Source organism: Harmonia axyridis, chromosome 6 (assembly GCF_914767665.1).
Source record: "Harmonia axyridis chromosome 6, icHarAxyr1.1, whole genome shotgun sequence".
Classification (NCBI taxonomy): domain Eukaryota; kingdom Metazoa; phylum Arthropoda; class Insecta; order Coleoptera; family Coccinellidae; genus Harmonia; species Harmonia axyridis.
In genome coordinates this window covers 39,718,057-39,739,343 of record NC_059506.1, presented here as the reverse complement: position 1 = coordinate 39,739,343, position 21,287 = coordinate 39,718,057, and the positions used below count along the sequence as shown (strand labels likewise).

Below are 21,287 nucleotides of genomic sequence, written 5' to 3'. Positions count from 1 at the left end.
TTTTTGTTGGGAGTACGGGACTCCCGATGTTGGAGGAGGTTTTTCTCCTTCTGTTTTAAGGAAAAATCCCAATTTCATTTCTAACATTCAAGAAAATAATATTGGAAAATTTATAACTCCCAAACTATTGAAGTTGGGACTTTGCGGTGACAATATTGTGTTATGTACGATAGTGGCTATACTCATTTTGATTTTCGTGATTCTGTTCAGTCAGGTTCGCAAAAACTGAAGTTTTCAATATTTTAGCCTTTAAAATTCACTGATCAGATTTAGATTTCTCTTCAAATTTCAAACCTTCAGCTTTTAAGTTGTCAAGAAAAAGATTTGTTGGTGGAAAAAACTATTTCCGATTGGATATTTTATTATATTGTACCCAAAAAGTAAACTGTGAAATTTTCAGTCTGGGAGCATAATATCAAAAGTTTAATTTCGAAAACTATAAATAAATCAAAGCTACTTCAATGGAATCCAGAACACAATTCTATTTAAAGTCATATAACGATTTCATTTCGTAATTTTCTACTTTCCTACTAAAAAAATCTATAGTTGCTGATAACACCTGACATACCCCAAAGATAACACCCTTATTTAGCAACCCTAATAATCAAATAGTCATCATCCAAATATCCAAAGAAACAAATAAAACGAAAGTATTAATGATGTTAAAACAGTATTCATGTTGACTGCCTTATCAAACATGTTCATCTTATTGTGCCTTCCTACATCAACATGCAATCCTTCTTTCGACTATTCTCATTTCAACTATTATTTCTGAAAAATACCTCGAATATATTCAAAAATGCACCTGCAAGATCTTTTTTGGTACTTACTTCCTCTAGTGCCTGTCAAACTTGTTCAGACTCCACCATATGTCTATAAGAACATATCGATCTTCATGAGTATCCCTACTGCAGCATTTGAATGCCTGGAAACTGTGATCAAGGAGACCTTCAGATACACAGACAGATCATTGATCAGCTTAACTGTCACAGGAAATCAAGGTGAAATAGAAGATTTGCAGAACAAGGTTATCAGATATTTGAACAAAGAAGGTAAAATGTTACACACTTTTTCCTCTACTTGTTTTTTAAAGTGAAGTTTTTCAGGAAATGCTACTTTAAAACTCCTAGGGGAACCTCCACACCCAGAATTCCAATCATCCACCATATGCTTCAAAGAATCCAACCTAACTAATTCCGAAACATGCAGAAAAAACTTCGTCCCCAAAGAGTCCACAAATTTCTTCGTCATAATAGCCGGAAACTTGGAAACCTTGGACAGCAGCCTGCACAGCGTCTTCAACTCCACCACTTTCAACCCTTTCGCTGAGTTTCTCCTATACTGGAGCCACCCTGTAGGGCTTTCCTTGACTGAACTATTCTCGTTGCTGTGGAAATATCACATGCTGAAGGTGATCGTGATCGAGCACGACCTTGAGAGTGACAACTTGGGGGTCCACGTCCTCCAGTTGAAGTTGCTAGGTCCAGGGCTCTGCCTGAAGAAGAGTAGGTTTGTCTCCACTGGGTCTTGCAAGAACTCTGGCCATCAGACAAGGCTGCGAGCCTTGATGAGGAGCAGGATACCCAGGACCTTCAAGAACTGCACAATAGAAGCCATAGCTATGAAATACGAACCATTCGTCATAAACGAAGATAAGGGTATCGAGATCAAGCTCTTGAAAGAGATGGGAAGACATAACAACATCACCTTCTCCATAAACGTCACAAAGGACGCTAAAGATTGGGGGGATAAAGTTAATGGAACTTGGAACGGTAACTTTGCAGAGATTATCAACACCCTCAAGGTTGGTATCGGGAACGTGGGTCCAGAAGCTGATAGGTTGGAGGATTTCGACTTTACCTACAGTTACAAGTCTCCGATTCTGGTTTGGGTGGTACCCATAGCTGGCAATGTTAAAAAATGGAGGGTGTTGACCATCATCTTCGCCCCTTTACTATGGTCCATCATCTTTGCGGTTTTTATCTTGTTAGCCGGGCTCATAGTTACCTTCTCCAGGTATTTCGGGGATAACCCCTACCTCCAAAGTATATCTGGTGGTTTTTTAACCTCTCTACAGCTTCTTATAAGTTCTTCTGTCTACAAAACACCAACTATTACAGTTGTACGCTTGGTATTCCTTGGTGGACTCTTGTTTGGTCTAATATTGACCTGCGTCTACTCCAGCTACCTCATCAACGTCCTCACGAAAGCCGTGAAGGAGCACCAGATCCATAACGAACAAGAAATCGTAGAATCTAACCTGGTGATCGGTGGACTCGAGGAGTACCTGGAGAGGTTTCAAAAGTCTGATAACGACGACTGTTTGGACGACATCTGCAGGAGGTATCAGTACTCCAGTGACGAAAACGATACGGCGATGTTTTGGCTTAAGAAAGTCGAGGACAAGGAGGCCTGCACTCCTCTTACTAAACTCTTCGTTCAGTATTACATGCTGAACAGATTTGAGGAGTCTAGAGAGGAAGATATAGATTCTAGGGTGAAACGAGTGAAATTATTTATAATAGACAAGCCAATCAACTTCTATTCTTTGGCTGTGGTGATGAACAAGGGAAATCCATTTAGGAGAAGTTTCGATAAGTTTATAAAAAAGTTCGTGGAGGCTGGATTGATGTACACTCTCACTGTTGAGTTTCAGGACAAGTTTGAAAGGCTGAAGTACTTCATAAGAAATGCTGATCAAGGTCAGGAAAAACTAAGTGTTTACCACGTGCAGGGACCATTTGCTATTTGGGGAATCGGGAACGGCATCGCTATTTTGGTCTTCTTTATGGAAAATCTATGGTTTTTCAAATTGTGTAAAACTTTTCAAAGCGAGAAGTCTAAAGCGAGCTATATTGGCAGAGATCCAAGAGATAAAAACCTTTATTACGATTGTAAATACGGTAACATGTATGGTAGAAATTATCCGAAAGAATTGTCATAAAGAAATTCAATTAAAATTCTAACTTTTTTATTCCCAATTGCCCTTTCTTATGGTTTACTATGATTCATTGTCATTTTAATGTCAATCTCGACAGATGACATAATCAAGGTTGTGTTTGTATTTTCAATGTCAGCGAAACTGTGTCATTGCCGTTTATTCTGCTGGTACTTTTTCTGATTAAGGTTTCCAATGGCTTCCCCAAGTTTAGTTAGTTGGTATCCAAAAAAGGACCAGCAAAAATGCGGCTACTGCAAAAGTCCTTCTGGCAGCATAATGTTTGGTGCATTTCCAAAAAAATTTTTTCATGATTGAATTATAATCAGAGTGCTTCCAGGTATGTGGGCACACAGTTTGAAAGTTGAGGAGTACCAGAATTTGATAGACAGAGGGTGGAGAAGATCTGGCCATTACTGTTATAAACCTGTCATGGACGAAACTTGTTGTCCGTTATATACGATAAGGTTTCAATTCTACATTTTTCACTTTTCTCTCAGTAAATTCCTTGTTTTTGTAGGTGTCGTTCATTAGAATTTCAACCTACCAAATCACAAAAGAAAGTGATGAAAAAACTGAACAGATTTTTGAAAACTGGAATTCTTAAAGAAAGGGAAAAAAAGGAACCTGAGAATGAGACCGAGGAAGGCTGTGAAGAACGAATTATAAATGATAGGGAGTGTCCAAAGATATCTGATAATATTGAAGAAATAATCAAAGAGAGGGATTCCAAAGAAAAAAATACTGATCAAGAAAACCAAGATAAAACAGATGAAAACCAAACAATATCCGGTATTGGTTTTAGTGAGAACAAATTATGTTCAAACAAGTGACATAGATTCTTTAATTTATATAATTATCAATAATTTATCGATCATCTATTTTTTTTAGGAGTTTTACAGAACAACACAGATATCAATGTTGCACAATCTGATACTAACCCAACCTTCAAACAGAGGGCTGTCAAAACAGGCCTTGGCCCAGATCCGAACAGACCACCATGCAAAAAGGCAAAAATTTTAAGACAGGAAAAAAAAATAAAGAAGTTGGGAAGCCCCTGTCAGAACATAGCACCCCAACCTTCAAAATCTGAGGGTAAAAGCCTAGAGGAATTCTTAAACGATTTTGGGGACGACGACAAACATAAATTAACTGTAAGGAGACAACCAGTGTTTTTGAATCCTTATTATTTCTAAGAATTTCAGTTGAAATTGATAGATCCCACCAACTCCCCTAATGAGTGGAAGAAATACGAAAGGTTGGAGTTCGACTTGTACAGAAAGTACCAGAATATCATACACAATGATCCACCCCATAAGAACAGCTTGGAAGGCTTTTTAAGGTTCTTGGTTAAGACACCTCTGAAGGTACGGAATAGAAATTTCCTGATGTAAAAATTGTACAAGTATTTTTTTTTAATTTCAAGCGCCAGGTGCATCCTGATCACAAGGGCAATCCCAGAGTACCTGCATTTGGTTCTTACCACCAACAGTATTGGCTTGACGATAAGTTGATTGCAGTCGGTGTCATCGACATTTTGCCAAAGTGTGTGAGCGCTGTTTATTTTTTTTATGATCCTGATTACAGGGAGTTGACTTTAGGCACGTATGGCGCTCTAAAGTGAGTATTATTAATATAAATGATATTACATCGACAGTAGCACATATATCTGTTTTCACAGTATGTTACTTGAGTAATTACAAGGGTACAAAGGAGATTCATGCAAAATTTAATTATTTCTGTTCCAGAGAAGTCCAGTTTGCGAGGGAGCTGTACCCTACCCTAGGAATCCCCTACTATTACATGGGCTTTTACGTGCACTCCTGCAGAAAAATGAGGTACAAGGGTAACTTACACCCTTCCGATCTCCTATGCCCCGAAACTTGCCATTGGTGCCCCATAGAAAAATGTGTGGATCGACTGGATAAAACCAAATATTGTAGATTCAATGAAGATCAGTCGGCAAGTGACCCTGAAGAGTGCACTCGTGAAGATTTAGATTCGTTAAAGATAATTGCAGGGAATATGCTTTTGAGCTATAAGACATTCAAGAGAACTTTAGATAGTGAGGAGGAGTTTAAGATTATGGGTGACTTGATAGGAAAGAAGACAGTGAAAAGTTTGGTATTGATAGTAGATTAAACGGCAATAATAAATATTACGCTGACCAAACAGAATTTGCTAATACTTTAATCGTGTATACTTTATTTTTAATCCAATATTATATTATATATTAGAATAAGTGTTATTGAATTTGAAAAAAGTGTAGGTGATATGGTTCATCCTTTGAAAGGAAGACTTTTCATTTTAATTTTGGAACCTTCTAACAGATCCCTCATATGTATTGTTTTATATGAAATTTTGTATAATGCAAAAAAATTTTGTTTCATTTGTAATCCACTTCATTTTTTATTTGAGAAATATTTTTTCCTCTTCATCTTGAATAGATATTTCCTCCAAAGAATATGTAAAAATATATGTTGGGAATATGTGATGGCATAAACTGTTGCACCTTAAAATAAACGCTTCTCAACTGTTGTTATGAGCCTCTGAGACATAGTTTTTATGATATTTCACAAGTCAGTAAATAAAAACTGGATGTTAAACGCTTATTTTATTTTTTTCAATAATATCTTAAAAAATACATTCAACTATCTATTGAATTGCCAATTGGGCTTTTGAATATGTCCAGCATATTTGTCTTTATATTTTAACCCTGTTACTATGGTTGACCTTCCATTGTAAGCAGTCTGACCGTTGTATTTTGTATCAGTTTCTAAAAAAAAATTGTGTTTTTATAGACGAAATTATTTAAGATGTAACTTTAATTTTAATGAAAAGAAGACCTTCTTACCTGGATGGAATCTGACATAATCATTTTGAATATGTAAGTTTTCTGGTAGTTCCATATTTTTCAATTTATCATAAGGTGTAGAGGTATCTACTGGTGTCCTGTAGAACTCTCTGATATCATCCAATGTTTGAACTGTCCTCAGTAAAGAATTCGGTACACAATGTTGGAACTTTGAGTAACAGGCCTTCAAAACATCAGTCTTTTGGGAAATACTGCTAATCTCTACATTTTCGCCCAAAACTGTTTTGAATATTTCATTCAAACTCGCGTCTACATCTTTTGGAGGAGTATAGTCTTTCTGCGGCCTCAAAAATCTGAAAAAATAAAAAACTTTCTTTAAAAATTTGAAATTTTTGAAACTTGAAAATATTCAAAATAAGGAAGCGCAGTTTCAAATTTATTGACTCCCGATAGGTGCTACCATCTGAAGGTGTTGATTAAAAACACCATCAAGGTTATTCTTCGCTGTCAAGTTGTTGAAACTACTGAAAAAAATTGGCAAAAGCAATATTCCGATTGATAAATCCGGTCACAAAAGCTTTAAAATGATTTAAAATTATATATCTCCTCTTTAACTACGTTGATTAAGTGAAAATGTGAAATACTTGTCATAATTCAAGAACCAGTTGACAACGTCAGAAGTAGATAAATTCAACCGAACGATAGATAGTTCCAGTGGACTATTGACAAGGACGAATACTTACCCTTTAGCAGCTAAGGATTTGGCCGTCGAATTAATAGTTGGGGTTGGTTTCCTATCGATTCCTTTCTTTTTCTCGGCTTTAGTTGCATATTTCCTCAGGACAGCCTAAAATACAAAGAATTATGCAAAACTGAATTCTAACCATTGAGAAAGTAAGTGACAGTATCGAATGATAGTTCAGTGTTTGCTGTGATGAAATGGAGTATTCTAAGCACATAGGAAAGATAGAGCAGTGTCGGAGATAATAGTGTTGATAAAATATAAGTGTTTAAAATATAATTACAGTTGCTGGAGTTACAATTTCGCCGAATCTGCATACAGAATGTCTTAATATTGCCGCCATCTTCTTTTGACTAGATAAAAAGTTTGGACAAAGCTACGACCTACGGAAGTGTGTGCAACGTGATCATAGAAATGGCTGCAAGGAGAGTGACAAGTATACGCATGGCGTAGCTAGATTCGAGCGGCGATACCGAGGAATGGAAATGTCTAACAGGCCTGCGAGCTTCTTTCGTTTGCGTTGCGCTAAGTTTCGTGGTTTGTTGATTCCGATCCGCCATTTTACAGTTATCGCTAGAAAGTTGGAAAATAGTATCGAGAAATGTCATTGTTTGTGGTGTGTATTTGAGATTTAAGTGATTGTTCTGTGTTTGTTTCATTGGAAATGGATCAGCCATGACGCACCCAAATTTTCAAACTAACGGAGCCAGTTTAGAAGATTGCCACACGAATTTCTTCGCTCTGGTAAGTCGATGGTCATACTATTAATTTCAGACTAATATTCTCCAACTACCTGCTGTACAAATGTGTGTCACACGTTATCGGAATCTCCGTATCGCCAGTTTGATTCTCGGTTATATTTCGAGAGTTTGAAATTCCTTTTCTTTCGACTTTCATTCACGAATGTCTCGGTGATACTTTATCTTCTACTAGTATTTCGTCTCTTCTATGTAAATGAATTGATTTCCCGTTCTATATAGCTAATCTAAGTTAAAATTATCGAATTGTTTATTTCCCGAAAAACCCCGAATTTTTATTCAAAACAATCTCAGATGCAAAGTCTGGCAACCTCCCACCTTTCGTACTCTGAAAAAAATTCATCATTTCCTCAAATTCCTCTTACATTGTTGTTGTCTTCCTTATTGTTTATTTGTCGTGAAACCTTTAATACCATTGCGGGTGTTCCAAAATCGGTCTTTCTCTCTCACGGGTGAAGTGAACGAACGCAATAACCGAGAAATCTGCGGTGTTGCCGGGTCAATAACGGTCTAGAACTTGTGCCATTATTTGACAAGTACCTGCGACAGCCGCAACTGGCGATCCTTAAAACAAATCGCTGGTTTTTGCGTTAAAGGTCCGTCAAGTTTTTTTATTTTTATTAATTCTATGACGATGGTCTATCTGTGACATGCACGTACTTGCTTTATATGCAGGTATTTTTGTGTTTTACTCGTAAACGATCATATTCTTCGATAGTCTTATATAAGATCCGTAATATAACATGATACTTTCACTTGTATACCTAATTTGCTCCTTCACGAAATCATCGTATGTTTTTTCTTTTCTCATAACATTGATACACTTGCTATTGGGAAGATTACCCTATTAAAGAATGTTCTGTATGGAACCGACGAATAAATATCATATAAGACTGTTACTTTGAAGTTAAAGCATTTCCCAAATGATTAACAACAATATAAATTTAACGCGAAAGATACTTCAAACTTCTCTGTTTTGAATGGCAACATCTTAAGCATTACGAATGGTTTACATTATGCTTCAAGTCAAGTTGAATTGACTTTCAAAATAAGTGCTGTTTCGATTTACTGTTGCGAATAATAATAACTTGAAACTGTTTATTCTGAAGTTACGAACGAATACAAATCGCTGCTTTGAATTCAGTCTGTTAGTTTTATATTCAGGTCGCCGGTATTCTGATAGGAAACCTTGAAGATTATTAGCGAAATACTTCAAATAATTGAAGTATTAGAGATTTTTCACAATTATGTGATATTTCGTACTATGCGAGAATGCCGTGAGTCACAGATATGCAAAATTAATCTGTTATCTGTGATATCCTAAAAATTGAACAGCCGATCCGGATCGAGAACGGCCGAAGATCGCCGTCCCGAGGATCGTCGGTTACGTCGCGCGCGGTACGTCCGTCGATTCCTTCACCTTCTCTCGGCTAGATTTCCACACAATATTTTTAATGCAGCTTTTGTTACTTGCAACGCAACATTTGGTTACACTGTCCGATATCCTTGGATAGCGATGTAGAACACGGGGCCGCCTCCGATCCAATCGGCCGAACGTCGGTCGCCCAGGTACAATTATTCCTACGTCCTCAGACTTTTTTTCAAATATCTATCCCATTTTTCGAAGTCCCGAAACCCCCCTCGCCCACCTTCTTTCCGATCGGTTCGATCGCTGCGACCCAAGGTCGTTTTGTTATGCATCTCGGTGCATCGGAAGCCTTACGACGTGACAACGTCGGTTTTACGTACGTTACGTCCCTTGGCGACGTGTTTATGTGCATAGTTTTCGAAGTCGATTGTGTTTGCCTCGAAAACGACACCCTTTGTTCGTCTCTCTCTTCGCTAAAAGGCGTTAAATGGGTTACGAGATCTGATCGATATGCAATCGATAAGTGGACTATTTGTGGTTCTTTATCGTTTCTATGATTATTGCTACTGATCGATGATCCTTAGAATTCCTATGCTTCTATGGGCGATCTGTGGTTCTTTATCAATTCTATGATTTTGATACTGATCGATGATTTTTGGAGTTTCTATGCATCTATGGGCGATCTATGGTTTTCTATCGATTCGTTTTTTATTGATACTGATCGATGATCTTTGGAGTTGGTATGCATCTATGGGCATCTGTGGTTCTCTATCGATTCGTTGATTATTGCTACCGATCAATGATCCTTGGGGATCCTATGCATCTATAGATGGTTAGTGGTTTTCTATCAATTCTATAATGATTGTTGTTGTTGACGTTCTGGTTCGGTGAAACAGATGAAGATTAAAGACTGTTGTGTTGTGATAATAGGCGTTTTCTCGCATGTATACGTCGAATATTATCGATTCCCATGATATTGTATATCAATTCGATCTTAACAAGGTCGATTGAGAGATACTATCGCTTGTCAACAGTTCTCTATTTTCGATTCTGTGGTTTTGTGGTTGTTTCCTTGAATTCAGAGTATTTAGAACGAACTTTCAATGAAACGCGAACGAATTTTATCTGCATGATTGTGCTTTCACATGGAATTATAATTGAACCGGTGTACTGGAGCTCTGCTCTTTGAATCTTCAGTTAAATTTAATTTGTCATAATAAATTTGCAAATACTGTTCTTCACATCTTTTCGCATGTCTACACGGCAACAGTGCAAATTACTAGATAAAGTATCTCATGCGTCTTCTGCGAATAGAGCCTTGAAGAAGAGCTCTGATCCCCAAGACGAAGAAATACTAGTCAGAATTCTAGCTTGTTATTCTTGTTGCCGAAAACTAAATATCATAAAGAACAAAATTCATCGTGAATATTTAAACATTCTGCTACCTTTTACTTTCACCTTGTTCCATAATAAAATTTGTCTTATAAGAATATCTGTATATTCTATGGTCCTTAGCACACCTGTCGCTGACAGATCGTATCGCGAGGACATAGAACCCGATCGCTAAATTCTCGATGGTCTCTCCCGTACCACGTGCGAATTCTTCTTCCTTTCGCGACCGCTTTTTGTCGAGCACCTCGTAGAGCGGCCTGCTCGGATGAATGGAATAGTTGGTGCGGATTTCTCGCATTCCTCACCGAATGCGTCCGCCCGCGGAGGTATCAGGAAGAAGACGTTTCGCGAAACGGCACCGTCATCGGATGATTATGTCTGCTCTATGACCCGCGATCTGTATCGGTGGCGATTGTGAGCCTCTATGGTGGAATTGGACCATCGAGTTGAATTTCTAACCTGATTTTAATGAAGTTGTCAAAACTGGATCGGGCCATAGAAATGTGTAGGCGGCTATGATTCGGAGGGGGTGGATTGGAAATGGGACAGGGACGTATTCGAATTATTGATCGACGATAGATGTGACGGAGAGTCGAAAACCGGCTGAGCGTGAATCTGTTTTTCCTCTCTACCCTTCCGGGGCCGCAGGTGGGCCCTTCTTGTACGCAGATTTTTCACACCGCTCTCGTCCCGGCTGACGGCGTGGCCCCCTTCCTCCAAATCGATAAGGGAATGCCACGAGGGGCCGGACGGCTGTTGCTTCATCGTAGGCGGCCTTGGGTTCCGATCGAACCCGTGCATTGGAGGGAAAATCTATACGGGGGTTGGTCGAAGAGTTTTGAACTGTTTGGAGATAATATTTTCTGGTCCAAATTTCTCTGTTTTGCATTATTTACTAGGAGAAGTTTTCCTTTTGTCTTTCAATTCAGTTTTGTTTACATTTTGTGAAGATGCTTTCTTAATGGTTTTCCTCATGGAAATCTTCAGAATCCTTTCAATTCTTCTTGAATTTTAGATCTAATTTTTGAATTTGCTTTGTTACCTTGACTGGTGTGTCTCTATTCTCGATTAATCATCTTATTATTTATTTCCATTGTTGAATTCTTCATTTTATAATGATAATACCTTCAATTGAAATTCTAAATCTAAATGAAATCTTTTCATTCACCGTTTGTAACTTTTTAAAACGTTAATAAAACTGCAAATACTTATTATATCAAATTTGATCGAAGAATTGGTTCTTGATGGATAAAAATCGGTTAATTTTTCTCAGCGAGACAGTAGACGAAATAGGAATGTATCAAAAATAGAAAATTCTTTCGATCGACTTGAAGCAGTAAATCTTTGCGTGAGATCTGTAACTCTGCATTCATCTCGACGGTCACAACGTTAAAAAGACCTATATTTACAGCGGCAATCACTGTTATTAGGCTTCCCAACTTCTTCTCAAATCGACCGACATTCCTATTCAACAGAAGGTAACCCGCCGGTGTTGCCAATTCTGATGCGAAAATGAGCGGGAATTATATAGGTCTAGTAATCGTTGACTAGTTTCGCACCGTTCGTAGATCTCGCGAAAATTGCGGCGCCGCGGCAACGTCGCACTCCTGCTAGGGGTGGGTGCCTTGCAGCTGTCCCCCGGCTCATCGCCCCCCTAAGGTCGGGCACGAGTCTCGCCATTGGTAGAGACCACACGCGTCTCTACCTAACCCGAATACCGGATATTCTCGAAACCGAACCTTGAAGAACTCCCGACGACCTTGAACCTATTCGTTTTAATATTTCGTTCTTTTCTACGTTTGGGGCGATTTTTTTGCTGAGGGGGAGCGGAAAGACCAGGTCTAGAAATAACCTACCCCAAAAAGAGCGGCTAGAAAGAGGATGAGAAAATTAATCTTCGAGGGTTCCCATCGAGACTCTGACAGGTTGGGTATTTGTTTAGTTTTACATAAATTGAAGGGGATTGTTCACCTGGAGGGCAATTTTAAACTATTGAGGATTCTTTCAGTTGAGAAGTTTTTGTGCACCCCCTGTACTATCGAGCAACGTGACTCTTGTCTATTACCCTGCTAAGATGTTTGAAAACCTGATGAATGCACTGATTAGATTTTGTTTTATCAATTTTGAGAATATTAGTTAAACTTCGTTAAGTCAACTATAGGAAGCGTTATTAACAAAGTATGACAGATTTTTGTTGTTTCAAATATTTGAATTTATTTTAGTAAACGTTTTGTGAATATTTCACTGCAGATGTACCAAATGGAGATGACTTTTCACTGTTTTCATCTTGAAATTCTTAGGAAATACAAATATTCGCAAGATTATATTCCTTGCACTTTTCTTTGGACACGATGCATTTTAAATTATAAAAGATATAATAAAGAAACAACTAGTTCATTAAAATTTACTTATCTTTGTTTTCTGAGGTTAGGGCCTTACATGAAAAAAAATTTGAAAATCTTTAGTTCTATCGTATTTTTGCTGTCATTAGTGGATTTTATATTTTCTTTCGCCACAGTGACATTCTGTACATTTTTCTTATAACGAGAAGTTAATAAAATACATATTACAAACGTTTATTTTGCACTGGAAACTGATCCCTGTTGATTTGATACTTGATACATCAATCAAATTTAATTCAAAATCAATGGCGAAAAGATCCAAATGACAGGTATGACATTGCGGCGCCGCCATGAAATGAAAATAATCTCAATTTGGTCGAATGTCATTGTTCAAAAATTGACGAGTGCATCACCACGTTTTTAGACATCTTATAACCCTACGAATGAAAATGACAATCGGAATAATATCTGTTTCTATGATCCGCATTCGCGAGAAACAAAGCTGTACCCGATGATGCTCGACTTATCTATGCGAGGTCATACCAATTCACCACTTCTGAATACGAATAAAAGGGGCAGCTGGCATAAAAATTTCTCCGAAACATGTGCTTTTTTCTTCGGGTTCTGTTTATACTAGAAGATTCAGTAACACCTCAAAACAAATGGTCTTGAGAGCCTTTCTAGTCGGATTATCCTGTTCCATCTTCTTTCGCCAGTCCGGAGTCGTTGAAAGCAGGTAGTTTTTGTGGTCTCGTTCTCGACTAAACATGATTTATGGGTGTCTCACAGTATCTTGAGAGGGTGTAAGCTGTTTGGTAACTTCCTGGTTCGGACCAATTATTTTGTTACCGAAAGGAGAAAATAATCTTGTAGATTCGTGAAATACTCGGTCAGTTTTTGTAAAATCATCAAATGAACCCATTCTTTTCATTAAATTCGAGGTATAAATTTTTTATAACCGAATGATCCATAACCTTCTTGAAAAGAAGTATATTAACATTTTATATACTCCGACCCCATCATAATTCAAGCTTCTAAAGAGGTATATAAACATTTTATACTCCGCATACAATTCGAACAGGCCCTGGACCCGTTCAAGGTCGTGTCGACCACATGTCCTTCTTTATCTCCTCCCCAATTAGGCACTTACGTCTTTATCGGCCGAAAAAGATAGCAATAATCGTCGAAAACGTCCGAAAAACCAATAAACTACCGAACGTAAACACGAACAGTAGACCTGCTCGTTAAACGACCGTGTATTAAGTCATAAAGTTTAACGTTCGAACATAAAAGTCGCAAGCGTTTAGCGATCCAACCACCCGAAAAATCCGAGATCGTCCACCCCGCTGTCGCTCCTGTCATCGCCGTCGCACGCGGGAATATTATCGACCTGCCTAAGTTTCGTTCCGTCCCGAACTCTAGGATTTCGCGCGCGATCCGGCAACGTCGCGCGGTCCTTCCGCCGGCTGTAATCGGGGGTTCACGGTGCTCTATGCACCACGCACCGATTAAGATAAGGAAGACGCACGAACATCGCCGAAACGGCATATTTTCGGCCTACTACTGGGTTACCGACTTGATTCAGTTACCTCCCCATCTCTCTCTTTTTTCGTGTCCTCTTCCCCGTGCGGCCCATTATCCGCCTGTTAACCTCACCGACAACTTGCCCTTGGTTCGGTGGTCTCATCGCTAACTGGATCTGATGAACGCAACTTTGAACTTGACAGTTGGGGAGGTTTCGGATCTAGGAATGTCTGTGACGGGTCGCAGATGATGGTTTTATTTTTGGAACGAGTGGATTCTTGGGTTTGTCTTACGCGTTTTGTGGATCTATGCGACGACCTTGCACCAATTCCTACGTCGAGCTTACGAAACAGAGAGAAGTCGTTTTACTTTCTTTTACGTGAGAACGGAAACTTCACATGGTTACACTTGGGATTGACAAGTAGGGCACCTGTTCTCGTTTTCTTGGAATGGGAATGAAAACGTGACTGTTCCTCTCAAATTCACAGCATTTAATTGAAAACTCGACATGGGGTGCCGTTGATATCATAGAATGTTATTGACAACTTGATAGTTCCTGTTGATTTCACAGAATGCGATTGAAAACTCTTTTATTGACCTCGATTTCATAGAATAAGATTGTTAACACGACAGTTTCCTTTGATTACATCTAATTGGCATATAATCCAATCAATTATTGAATTCTGTATGAATAAATCGCCTTATCTCATAAAAATCCATTCGGTAATCTTTGTTATCAATCTCGATACTATCTAGCGAAGCATAGACATTCAGAATAGCTTCAGCGATTCAATGATTATCGATTTTTTCTGTGCTCCTCTAACGAGGTCGCGTTCCGTGCGAGGAAAGGTCCTCGCCGGGAAAAAAAATTGAAATTAATCCATCTCGAGAGGAAGAGAGAAAGAGTAGCTGGCAGGCCGGTGTTCTATTTTCACAAGGTCTTCTGGAATATAGAAATCAACCTTCCACAAAACCGGCGCGATTCGGACTCTCGTTGACCCGTGCGAGGGAACGAGAGAGAAAGAGAGCTACGAGGGACGTTCACACTCCGGGGAACCTCCGCGACGTTGCCGGCTCGTCCTAGATTTCCTGGACTCGAGGGGGGGGAGACGGAAGCGGTTCACGAAATTTCGGGTATGCTGAGAAGTGTGTCGGGTCTTCGGAATTCCTCGATAAAGACCGATTCTACTTTCACTCGCGGCCGGCAGCTCGAATTATTCGTAATTTCGGCTGCGTTGGGTAATTGTTCGTGCAAACGTGCAAATGACCGGAATACGGGGAGATGGCAAGGTTCGATCAACCTGAGTAAAAAGCGGACGGGTACGTGTCGAAACACGTTCGAATGGGGGTTCCGTAACATGAGGAATATCAATTTGCACCTGCAGTATTTTCGTTTCTTTTTCTTTCTATAATTTTTTTATTGTTTTTATATCTTCTATTATTATTAACGAGTAACAGGCCAATTGAAAAGTCCCTGGTCTACTATGTGGGTAAAACACATTGTTTTGGCAAAATTTGATTTTATTATTCAACATAGTTACCTTCGACAGCGATACAGCGATTATAGCGATCTTACAACTTCTCGTTACCATTTTTGTACTACGATTTGTCTTTCGCTTCAAAATAGGCCTCATTTTCTGCGATTACTTCTTCATCGGCGCTAAATTTCTTTACAGCGAGCATTCTTTTGAGGTCTGATAACAGGAAAAAGTCGCTGGGGGTCAGATCTGGCGAATACGGTGGATGCAGAAGCAATTCGAAGCCCAATTCATGCAATTTTGCCATTGTTTTCATTGATTTGTGACACGGCGCATTGTCTTGATGAAACAGCACCTTTTTTCTTCAAATGGGGCGGTTTTTCAACGATTTAATTCTTTAAACGATCCAATAACGCTATATAATAATAGTTGTTGATGGTCTGGCCCTTTTGAAGGTAATCAATGAATATTATACCTTACGCATCCCAGAATACTGATGCCATAACCTTGCCAGCTGACTGTTGTGTTTTTCCTCGCTTTGGATTCGGTTCATAGAACTTTATAGAACTTTTTTTAATGATCCGGGAAAACTGTCATGTTCGTTTGTACCCCCAATTTAGGAACACCCTGTATATCTCCAGTATATTCGATTTTTTAACTTTCTATAATTTTTCTATTGTTTTTTATTCCTCTTCTATTATTGACAAGTAATAATAATGATGCTAGTTGGTAACATTGAACACAACTTATGTCAACAATACTTAATGAAAAATAAAGACTTTCTGAAATAAAAACTTCAAATGACAACCATTATACATGACAATTCGTAGTGTTGATACTTCTTCTACATCTCGTGTGGTTACTAAAAAAATGTTCTCTTATTATTTTTTAACATATTTGTCGTTTTTTCCTTAATTTCTCTCTATTATTTCACTTCCGGATAACGCGATAGAAACAACACAAGATTTCCACCCTTCTGAATAATTATAGAATGGCAAAAACAGGTTTCCATTGTTGCCTAATTGGACTCAAAATCCTGAAAAAAGAGAAAGGCGATACCAACTTCGGGCAAGATAATAATCGACATTTTTCTTTTTTTTTTCCAGACTGAACTCTCCGGTATAAAATGGCGTAAGCTAGTCTGGTGCGAGGGGTCGAGCGGGGGGCCCCCGGGGCCCCACGGGTCGTCCGAGCCCCTGGACGACCCGGTGCTCAGAAGCTACGCCCGCTGTCTCGCCGCCGACATCCTCTGCGTGTGGCGGCGCGTCTCGACCCCTAGACAGACCGACGTCTTCGAGCTGGGACCGCCGCCCCCTTCGCAGCCCCCGCCGCTGAACCTGTCCGCCTCCAAGGAGCTGTGGATCTTCTGGTACGGCGAAGAGCCGGACCTGAACGAGCTGGTGGCGCCGGAACTGAACGTAACAGGTGAGAGATGAAGAGATTAACCACGTAATTTTTCGTACGACCCCCGTACAAGCGGTTAGGGCGCTCTGTGGTTCGCCAGATGTTCGGGGGATTTGTTATTAGATTCTGTGTTCTGTAGGTTGGGTTTGTTTTATACGAGGTGTTACCAAATGAAAGTTATTTTTATTCTTTTCTTGACATTGCTTGAGATGTTTAAAAACATGGTGAATGAACTCGTCAATTTTTGAATGCAATGACATTCGACCAAATTGAGAATATTAGTTTTATTTCGTGGCGGTGCCACAATGTCATACTTTTCATTTCGATCTTTTCTCCGTTGATTTTGATTTGAATTTGATTGGTGTATCAAGTATCAAATCAACAGATGAACTCTAAGGATCTGTTTTTTATTAACTACTCGTTATAAGAAAAATGTACCTTAGAAGGTCACTGTGGCGAAAGAAAATATAAAATCCACTAATGACAGAAAAAATACGATAGCACTAAAGATTTTCAAATTTTCTTTCATGTAAGGCCCTAATCTAAGAAAACAAATTTAACTGAATTTCAATGAACTAGTTGTTTCCATATTATATCTTGTATAGTTTAAAGTGCATCGTGTCCAAAGAAAAGTGCAAGGAATGATCATCTTGCGAATATTTGTATTTCCTAGGAATTTCAAGAAGAAAACAGTGAAAAGTCATCTCCATTTGGTAAATCTGCAGTGAAATATTAACAAAACGATAACTAGAATAAATTCAAATATTTGAAATAACAAGAATCTGTCATAATATGTCAATAGCGCTACCTACAGTTGACTTAACGAAGCTTAACTAATATTCTCAAAATTGGCAAAACAGAATCTAATTGGTGCAGCATTCACCAGGTTTTTAGACATCTTAATATTGCTGAAGAAGAGTTGAAGGAATGACATTTTATGATCATGTTCCAATAATAAAAAAAAATTACATCAAACTACTAAATTTTTCGATTCCATTAATAAAATATCCGTTTTTTCACAATGTTGTATTCTATTTTCTTTATAAGGAAACTTATAATTTTTATTCTTTCATTGTGTGGAATTAATAACATAACATAATAATTGGAAGAGTTCTCTTTGATGTGCCCTACAGGTGTCTGACACAGTTACCATTGTTGCGATTCTGTGTAATTAAACAATCTAATTGTCAGATAATAGTTTTCTATGGTGTAACAGGTGTCAGACGCAATTATCATAGAGTTCTCACACATCTGTCAAATTAAATAACTAAAATGCTGTTGACGAGAACTTTCATAGGTCTCTATGGTGTCCCTACAGGTGTCTGACAGTTACGATTGTTGCGATTCTGTGTAATTAAACAATCTAATTGTCAGATAATAATTTTCTATGGTGTTACAGGTGTCAAACTCAATTACCATAGATTTCACACACATCTGTCAAATTAACTTGAAGTATTGTCGAAGAGAACCTCCATAGATTTTTTCAATTCTGTGGAACGAAAATTCCATTCTACCGAAACGCCTCCTCTGTAGAACCCACAGAGGGTTCCCTCCCGAAATACCTCTGTCCCGATATCGCAGTTATCCTTGAAAATCAATCGCGTTCCCGTCGGTTCGTCGAGAACGCCGGGCCCGGCTGTTGCCGCGACCGTCCGTTTTTCCCGATGTCGAGGGGGAAGAGGAATACAAAAAAAAAACACGACCCGGTGCGACGGACGGCGGCGGGTTCGATGAACTTCTTGGCGGGATCGAGTAAATCTCTCTCTAGCTCGGCCGTAACCGGTGCTTCTGCCGCCTCGCGACCGGTACGTTCCGCGGTGATTTTTCCCTTTTTTTTTAATCCCTCTTCTTCGATCTCTAGCCGGCAACAATGTGCGGTCGAGTTCCGGACGACATAAAAGGACACAGAGGCATTTTGACAATCGCGATGTGGTCGGTGCTTCAGGAAAACCATCGATTTACATTTGACAACTACGATATGTTCGATGCTTTAGGGGAACCATCGAGTTATTTTTAAAACTATGACGAAAATCATCGAGTCTTGACAAAGTTGGTGTTTGTAAACGAAAACGGAAAGTCATCGAAAACGTTCTCGACGCGTTCGGTTCTATTTGTAAACAATTTTCGAATTTAGGTCGGTATTTGTTTGTCGGATCGAAGTGAGATACGATAATTGACCTAATGGGTGTCGTGATCCTTGAAATGCAGATCGATTAGTCGGGATATGATCGATGGTCCCCCCATAAATATTCAGTGATTGATCGGATCATAGATGATAATCACGTCGTTACTCTTTGGACGGATTAACTGTTACTTGATCACTTAATTAATTTCGAGATCTAATTTGATGCGTTTTGTCCATATGAATAATGGATTGTTCTGTAATGGACGATACTAGATCGGATCTGGTTCCGAACAGCTGTGAAACAAGTACTGGAGCGTGAAGCCTCGACTTTCTCGCTTCTAGATTCTGTTGTAAACGGAGCAACTTGGGAAGAACTATCCGTTCGGACAAAAGCGAGGAATGAGTTCAACGTAGGTTATGTTAGGTTAGGTAGTTGGAATTCTCGGGACAATGGGAACGTTTCTTCCTTTCAATTAACCGGATCAACGGTGTAGCTAGTCCTCGAGTTGGGTTGTTTGAGCGCGTGTAACGGCCGGAGAAAATTGCGCGCATTAAAGATAACTTTCCACTTAAATACCGACTATCAGAGCTGTTTCTCAACCAGTAAATGCGACTTTGATACGTTTACGGAGGTTTTTTTTTTACCTTCATCAAATTTGTATAGATTGCTGAGAAATTACGATGACAGTTGTCGTGTCATATTTTGATCACAGATTCTACTTAAGTTAGGTTACTCCGAATATTGTCAAATTTTTGATCACAGACTCGATGGTGTTAGTTTAGTGTCCATAGATTTTCTATACTTTCTAGGTTTCATATCATGGATCAAATTAGAATATTTTAGTCACACTATTATTGACCTTGAATTCATTTTTATTATTGAAATGAAATAATTTCACAGAGACCAATAAAGTGCCACCTGTTGACTAATTTAATTTAGTTTTATCCTTGCAAATTTCCTGCTAAAAATAAATTCAAAAGTCGATATATTGCAGCAATACGATATACAGGATATTCCTTATTGAGTTTTCATAATGTGTATCCTAATTTTGAATGCAAAGTGTTTGTTTATAAGACTTTTATCTTGAAATTACCCAAGGAATTGCTTTCTCTTACCTTCTTAGCTGACCAAAACTATCTCATTTATAAAATAGCATTCAAGCTTTCACAAGATCACACAAACTTCACAGAAATTTTTGTAGAAACAGATTCAAGTGAGGTTAGTTTGTTACGTCAACTTGACAATCGTTATCATCTACCACAGATTTTAATTACGTATACTCTATGATTGAGAACACAGATTAGACTCTCGTCAACCTCAGACCATAGACCTTGATATGTAAACATTTCCGATCACAGATTTTGTAAAGTTTTTTCTTATTCTTTTCCAGATGGCGAGCAGGGATCGTGGGAGAGCGGTCTCAGCTACAAGTGCAGATCGCTGCTGTTCAAGGCGCTGCACAACCTGATCGAGCGGTGTCTGCTGTCGCGCGACTTCATCAGGCTGGGCAAGTGGTTCGTGCAGCCGTACACCGGCCCCAGGAGGCCCGCAGCCACCCAGACGAACGGGGGGGCGTTCGACGAGGAGGCGGCCGCCATGCCGACCGCTAACGCCTCCAACCACCTGTCTTTCTCCTTTGCTTTCTTCGTGCACGGCGAAAGCACCGTGTGCGCAAGCGTCGATGTCAGGCAGCACCCGCCGGTAAGGAGGCTGACGCGTGCGCACATACACCAGGCGCAGGCTACCAACGGCACCAAAGGTAAGAACGAGGATTTTTCTTCTTGTTATTGACGGCGTAGACTTTTGTGTTCGATGGCAGGAGAAGAAGAGCTCTAAACATATAGACCATAGACAAAATATTCAGTCTATGATATACTAACCCTACTTCACTACATAGATTACTTCGTCTATGGCTTTTTGAACCTAACTTTACCATAGAAAAAATAATCTGTCTATGATGTAACCATAGATAAAGGACTCTGTCCATGAACTACCGAACCTAACCATAAACACTGGTCTATGGTCTACCTAACTGAAGAAGATAGTCTAGTGAACTTAACCATAGGTCTATCGTAACATGCATAGAAAACCTGGTGTGTCTACTTATAGTACTTATACCTGTAAAACTTTCAGACAAAACGAGAAATTTTTCTGATTTATACCTACTTGATTTCGAGGGATCGCGTCTGTTTCAGATGGCGCATACATCGTTTCTCTCGATTCTCGGCTCTCGTGACCTTTGAGTAAAGAACATTAATATTTTATATTATATGCTCGTAACAATCTTCTATACTCAGTCAATATATTCCATTCATTTCATTAAAAATTCGATAGGAACTGAATTGTAAATTATTGTGAAAGTTTGTAGAGTCTAAAATCAGTATTTCATTTTTAAAGGC

The 21,287-nt window shown here is 39.0% G+C and overlaps 4 protein-coding genes across 6 annotated transcripts in view; 3 read left to right on the top strand and 1 right to left on the bottom strand.

Moving 5' to 3' along the window:
* The first annotated feature begins 47 nt into the window (after positions 1 to 47).
* LOC123683382 lies at positions 48 to 3,008 on the top strand. Its single transcript, XM_045622394.1, has 2 exons — positions 48 to 1,052; positions 1,107 to 3,008. The coding sequence occupies exons 1-2, from the start codon at positions 800 to 802 to the stop codon at positions 2,942 to 2,944; spliced, it is 2,091 nt and encodes a 696-aa protein (XP_045478350.1). The 5' UTR covers positions 48 to 799; the 3' UTR covers positions 2,945 to 3,008.
* Positions 3,009 to 3,039: 31 nt separating this feature from the next.
* LOC123683383 (arginyl-tRNA--protein transferase 1) lies at positions 3,040 to 5,341 on the top strand. The gene is made up of 7 exons (XM_045622395.1): positions 3,040 to 3,224; positions 3,279 to 3,405; positions 3,459 to 3,730; positions 3,830 to 4,092; positions 4,144 to 4,305; positions 4,365 to 4,558; positions 4,687 to 5,341. The coding sequence occupies exons 1-7, from the start codon at positions 3,134 to 3,136 to the stop codon at positions 5,078 to 5,080; spliced, it is 1,503 nt and encodes a 500-aa protein (XP_045478351.1). The 5' UTR covers positions 3,040 to 3,133; the 3' UTR covers positions 5,081 to 5,341.
* A 198-nt stretch (positions 5,342 to 5,539) lies between these two features.
* On the bottom strand, positions 5,540 to 6,918 carry LOC123683388 (39S ribosomal protein L50, mitochondrial). The gene is made up of 4 exons (XM_045622399.1): positions 6,779 to 6,918; positions 6,497 to 6,600; positions 5,793 to 6,106; positions 5,540 to 5,714 (listed from the first exon to the last, which is right to left on the bottom strand). The coding sequence occupies exons 1-4, from the start codon at positions 6,836 to 6,838 to the stop codon at positions 5,590 to 5,592; spliced, it is 603 nt and encodes a 200-aa protein (XP_045478355.1). The 5' UTR covers positions 6,839 to 6,918; the 3' UTR covers positions 5,540 to 5,589.
* Positions 6,892 to 21,287, top strand: part of LOC123683380 (mediator of RNA polymerase II transcription subunit 13) — a 46,179-nt gene continuing 31,783 nt past the window's right edge. For all 3 annotated transcript variants that reach the window (XM_045622390.1, XM_045622388.1, XM_045622387.1), the window contains exons 1-3: positions 6,892 to 7,239; positions 16,465 to 16,783; positions 20,279 to 20,647. In XM_045622390.1, coding sequence (XP_045478346.1) covers positions 7,171 to 7,239; positions 16,465 to 16,783; positions 20,279 to 20,647 — 757 coding nt within the window. In that variant the 5' untranslated portion in view covers positions 6,892 to 7,170. The remainder of the gene's footprint in view (positions 7,240 to 16,464; positions 16,784 to 20,278; positions 20,648 to 21,287) is intronic.

Coding starts and splice junctions, on each gene's coding strand:
- LOC123683382 (XM_045622394.1), top strand. CDS start 800: ATGCACCTGCAAGATCTTTTTTGGTACTTACTTCCTCTAGTGCCTGTC. Junction 1,053..1,106: donor CAGATATTTGAACAAAGAAG/GTAAAATGTTAC, acceptor GAAGTTTTTCAG/GAAATGCTACTTTAAAACTC.
- LOC123683383 (XM_045622395.1), top strand. CDS start 3,134: ATGGCTTCCCCAAGTTTAGTTAGTTGGTATCCAAAAAAGGACCAGCAA. Junction 4,093..4,143: donor ACGACAAACATAAATTAACT/GTAAGGAGACAA, acceptor TAAGAATTTCAG/TTGAAATTGATAGATCCCAC. Junction 4,559..4,686: donor GGCACGTATGGCGCTCTAAA/GTGAGTATTATT, acceptor TTTCTGTTCCAG/AGAAGTCCAGTTTGCGAGGG.
- LOC123683388 (XM_045622399.1), bottom strand. CDS start 6,838: ATGGCGGCAATATTAAGACATTCTGTATGCAGATTCGGCGAAATTGTA. Junction 6,601..6,778: donor AAATTGTAACTCCAGCAACT/GTAATTATATTT, acceptor TTTGTATTTTAG/GCTGTCCTGAGGAAATATGC. Junction 5,715..5,792: donor TTATGTCAGATTCCATCCAG/GTAAGAAGGTCT, acceptor ATTTTTTTTTAG/AAACTGATACAAAATACAAC.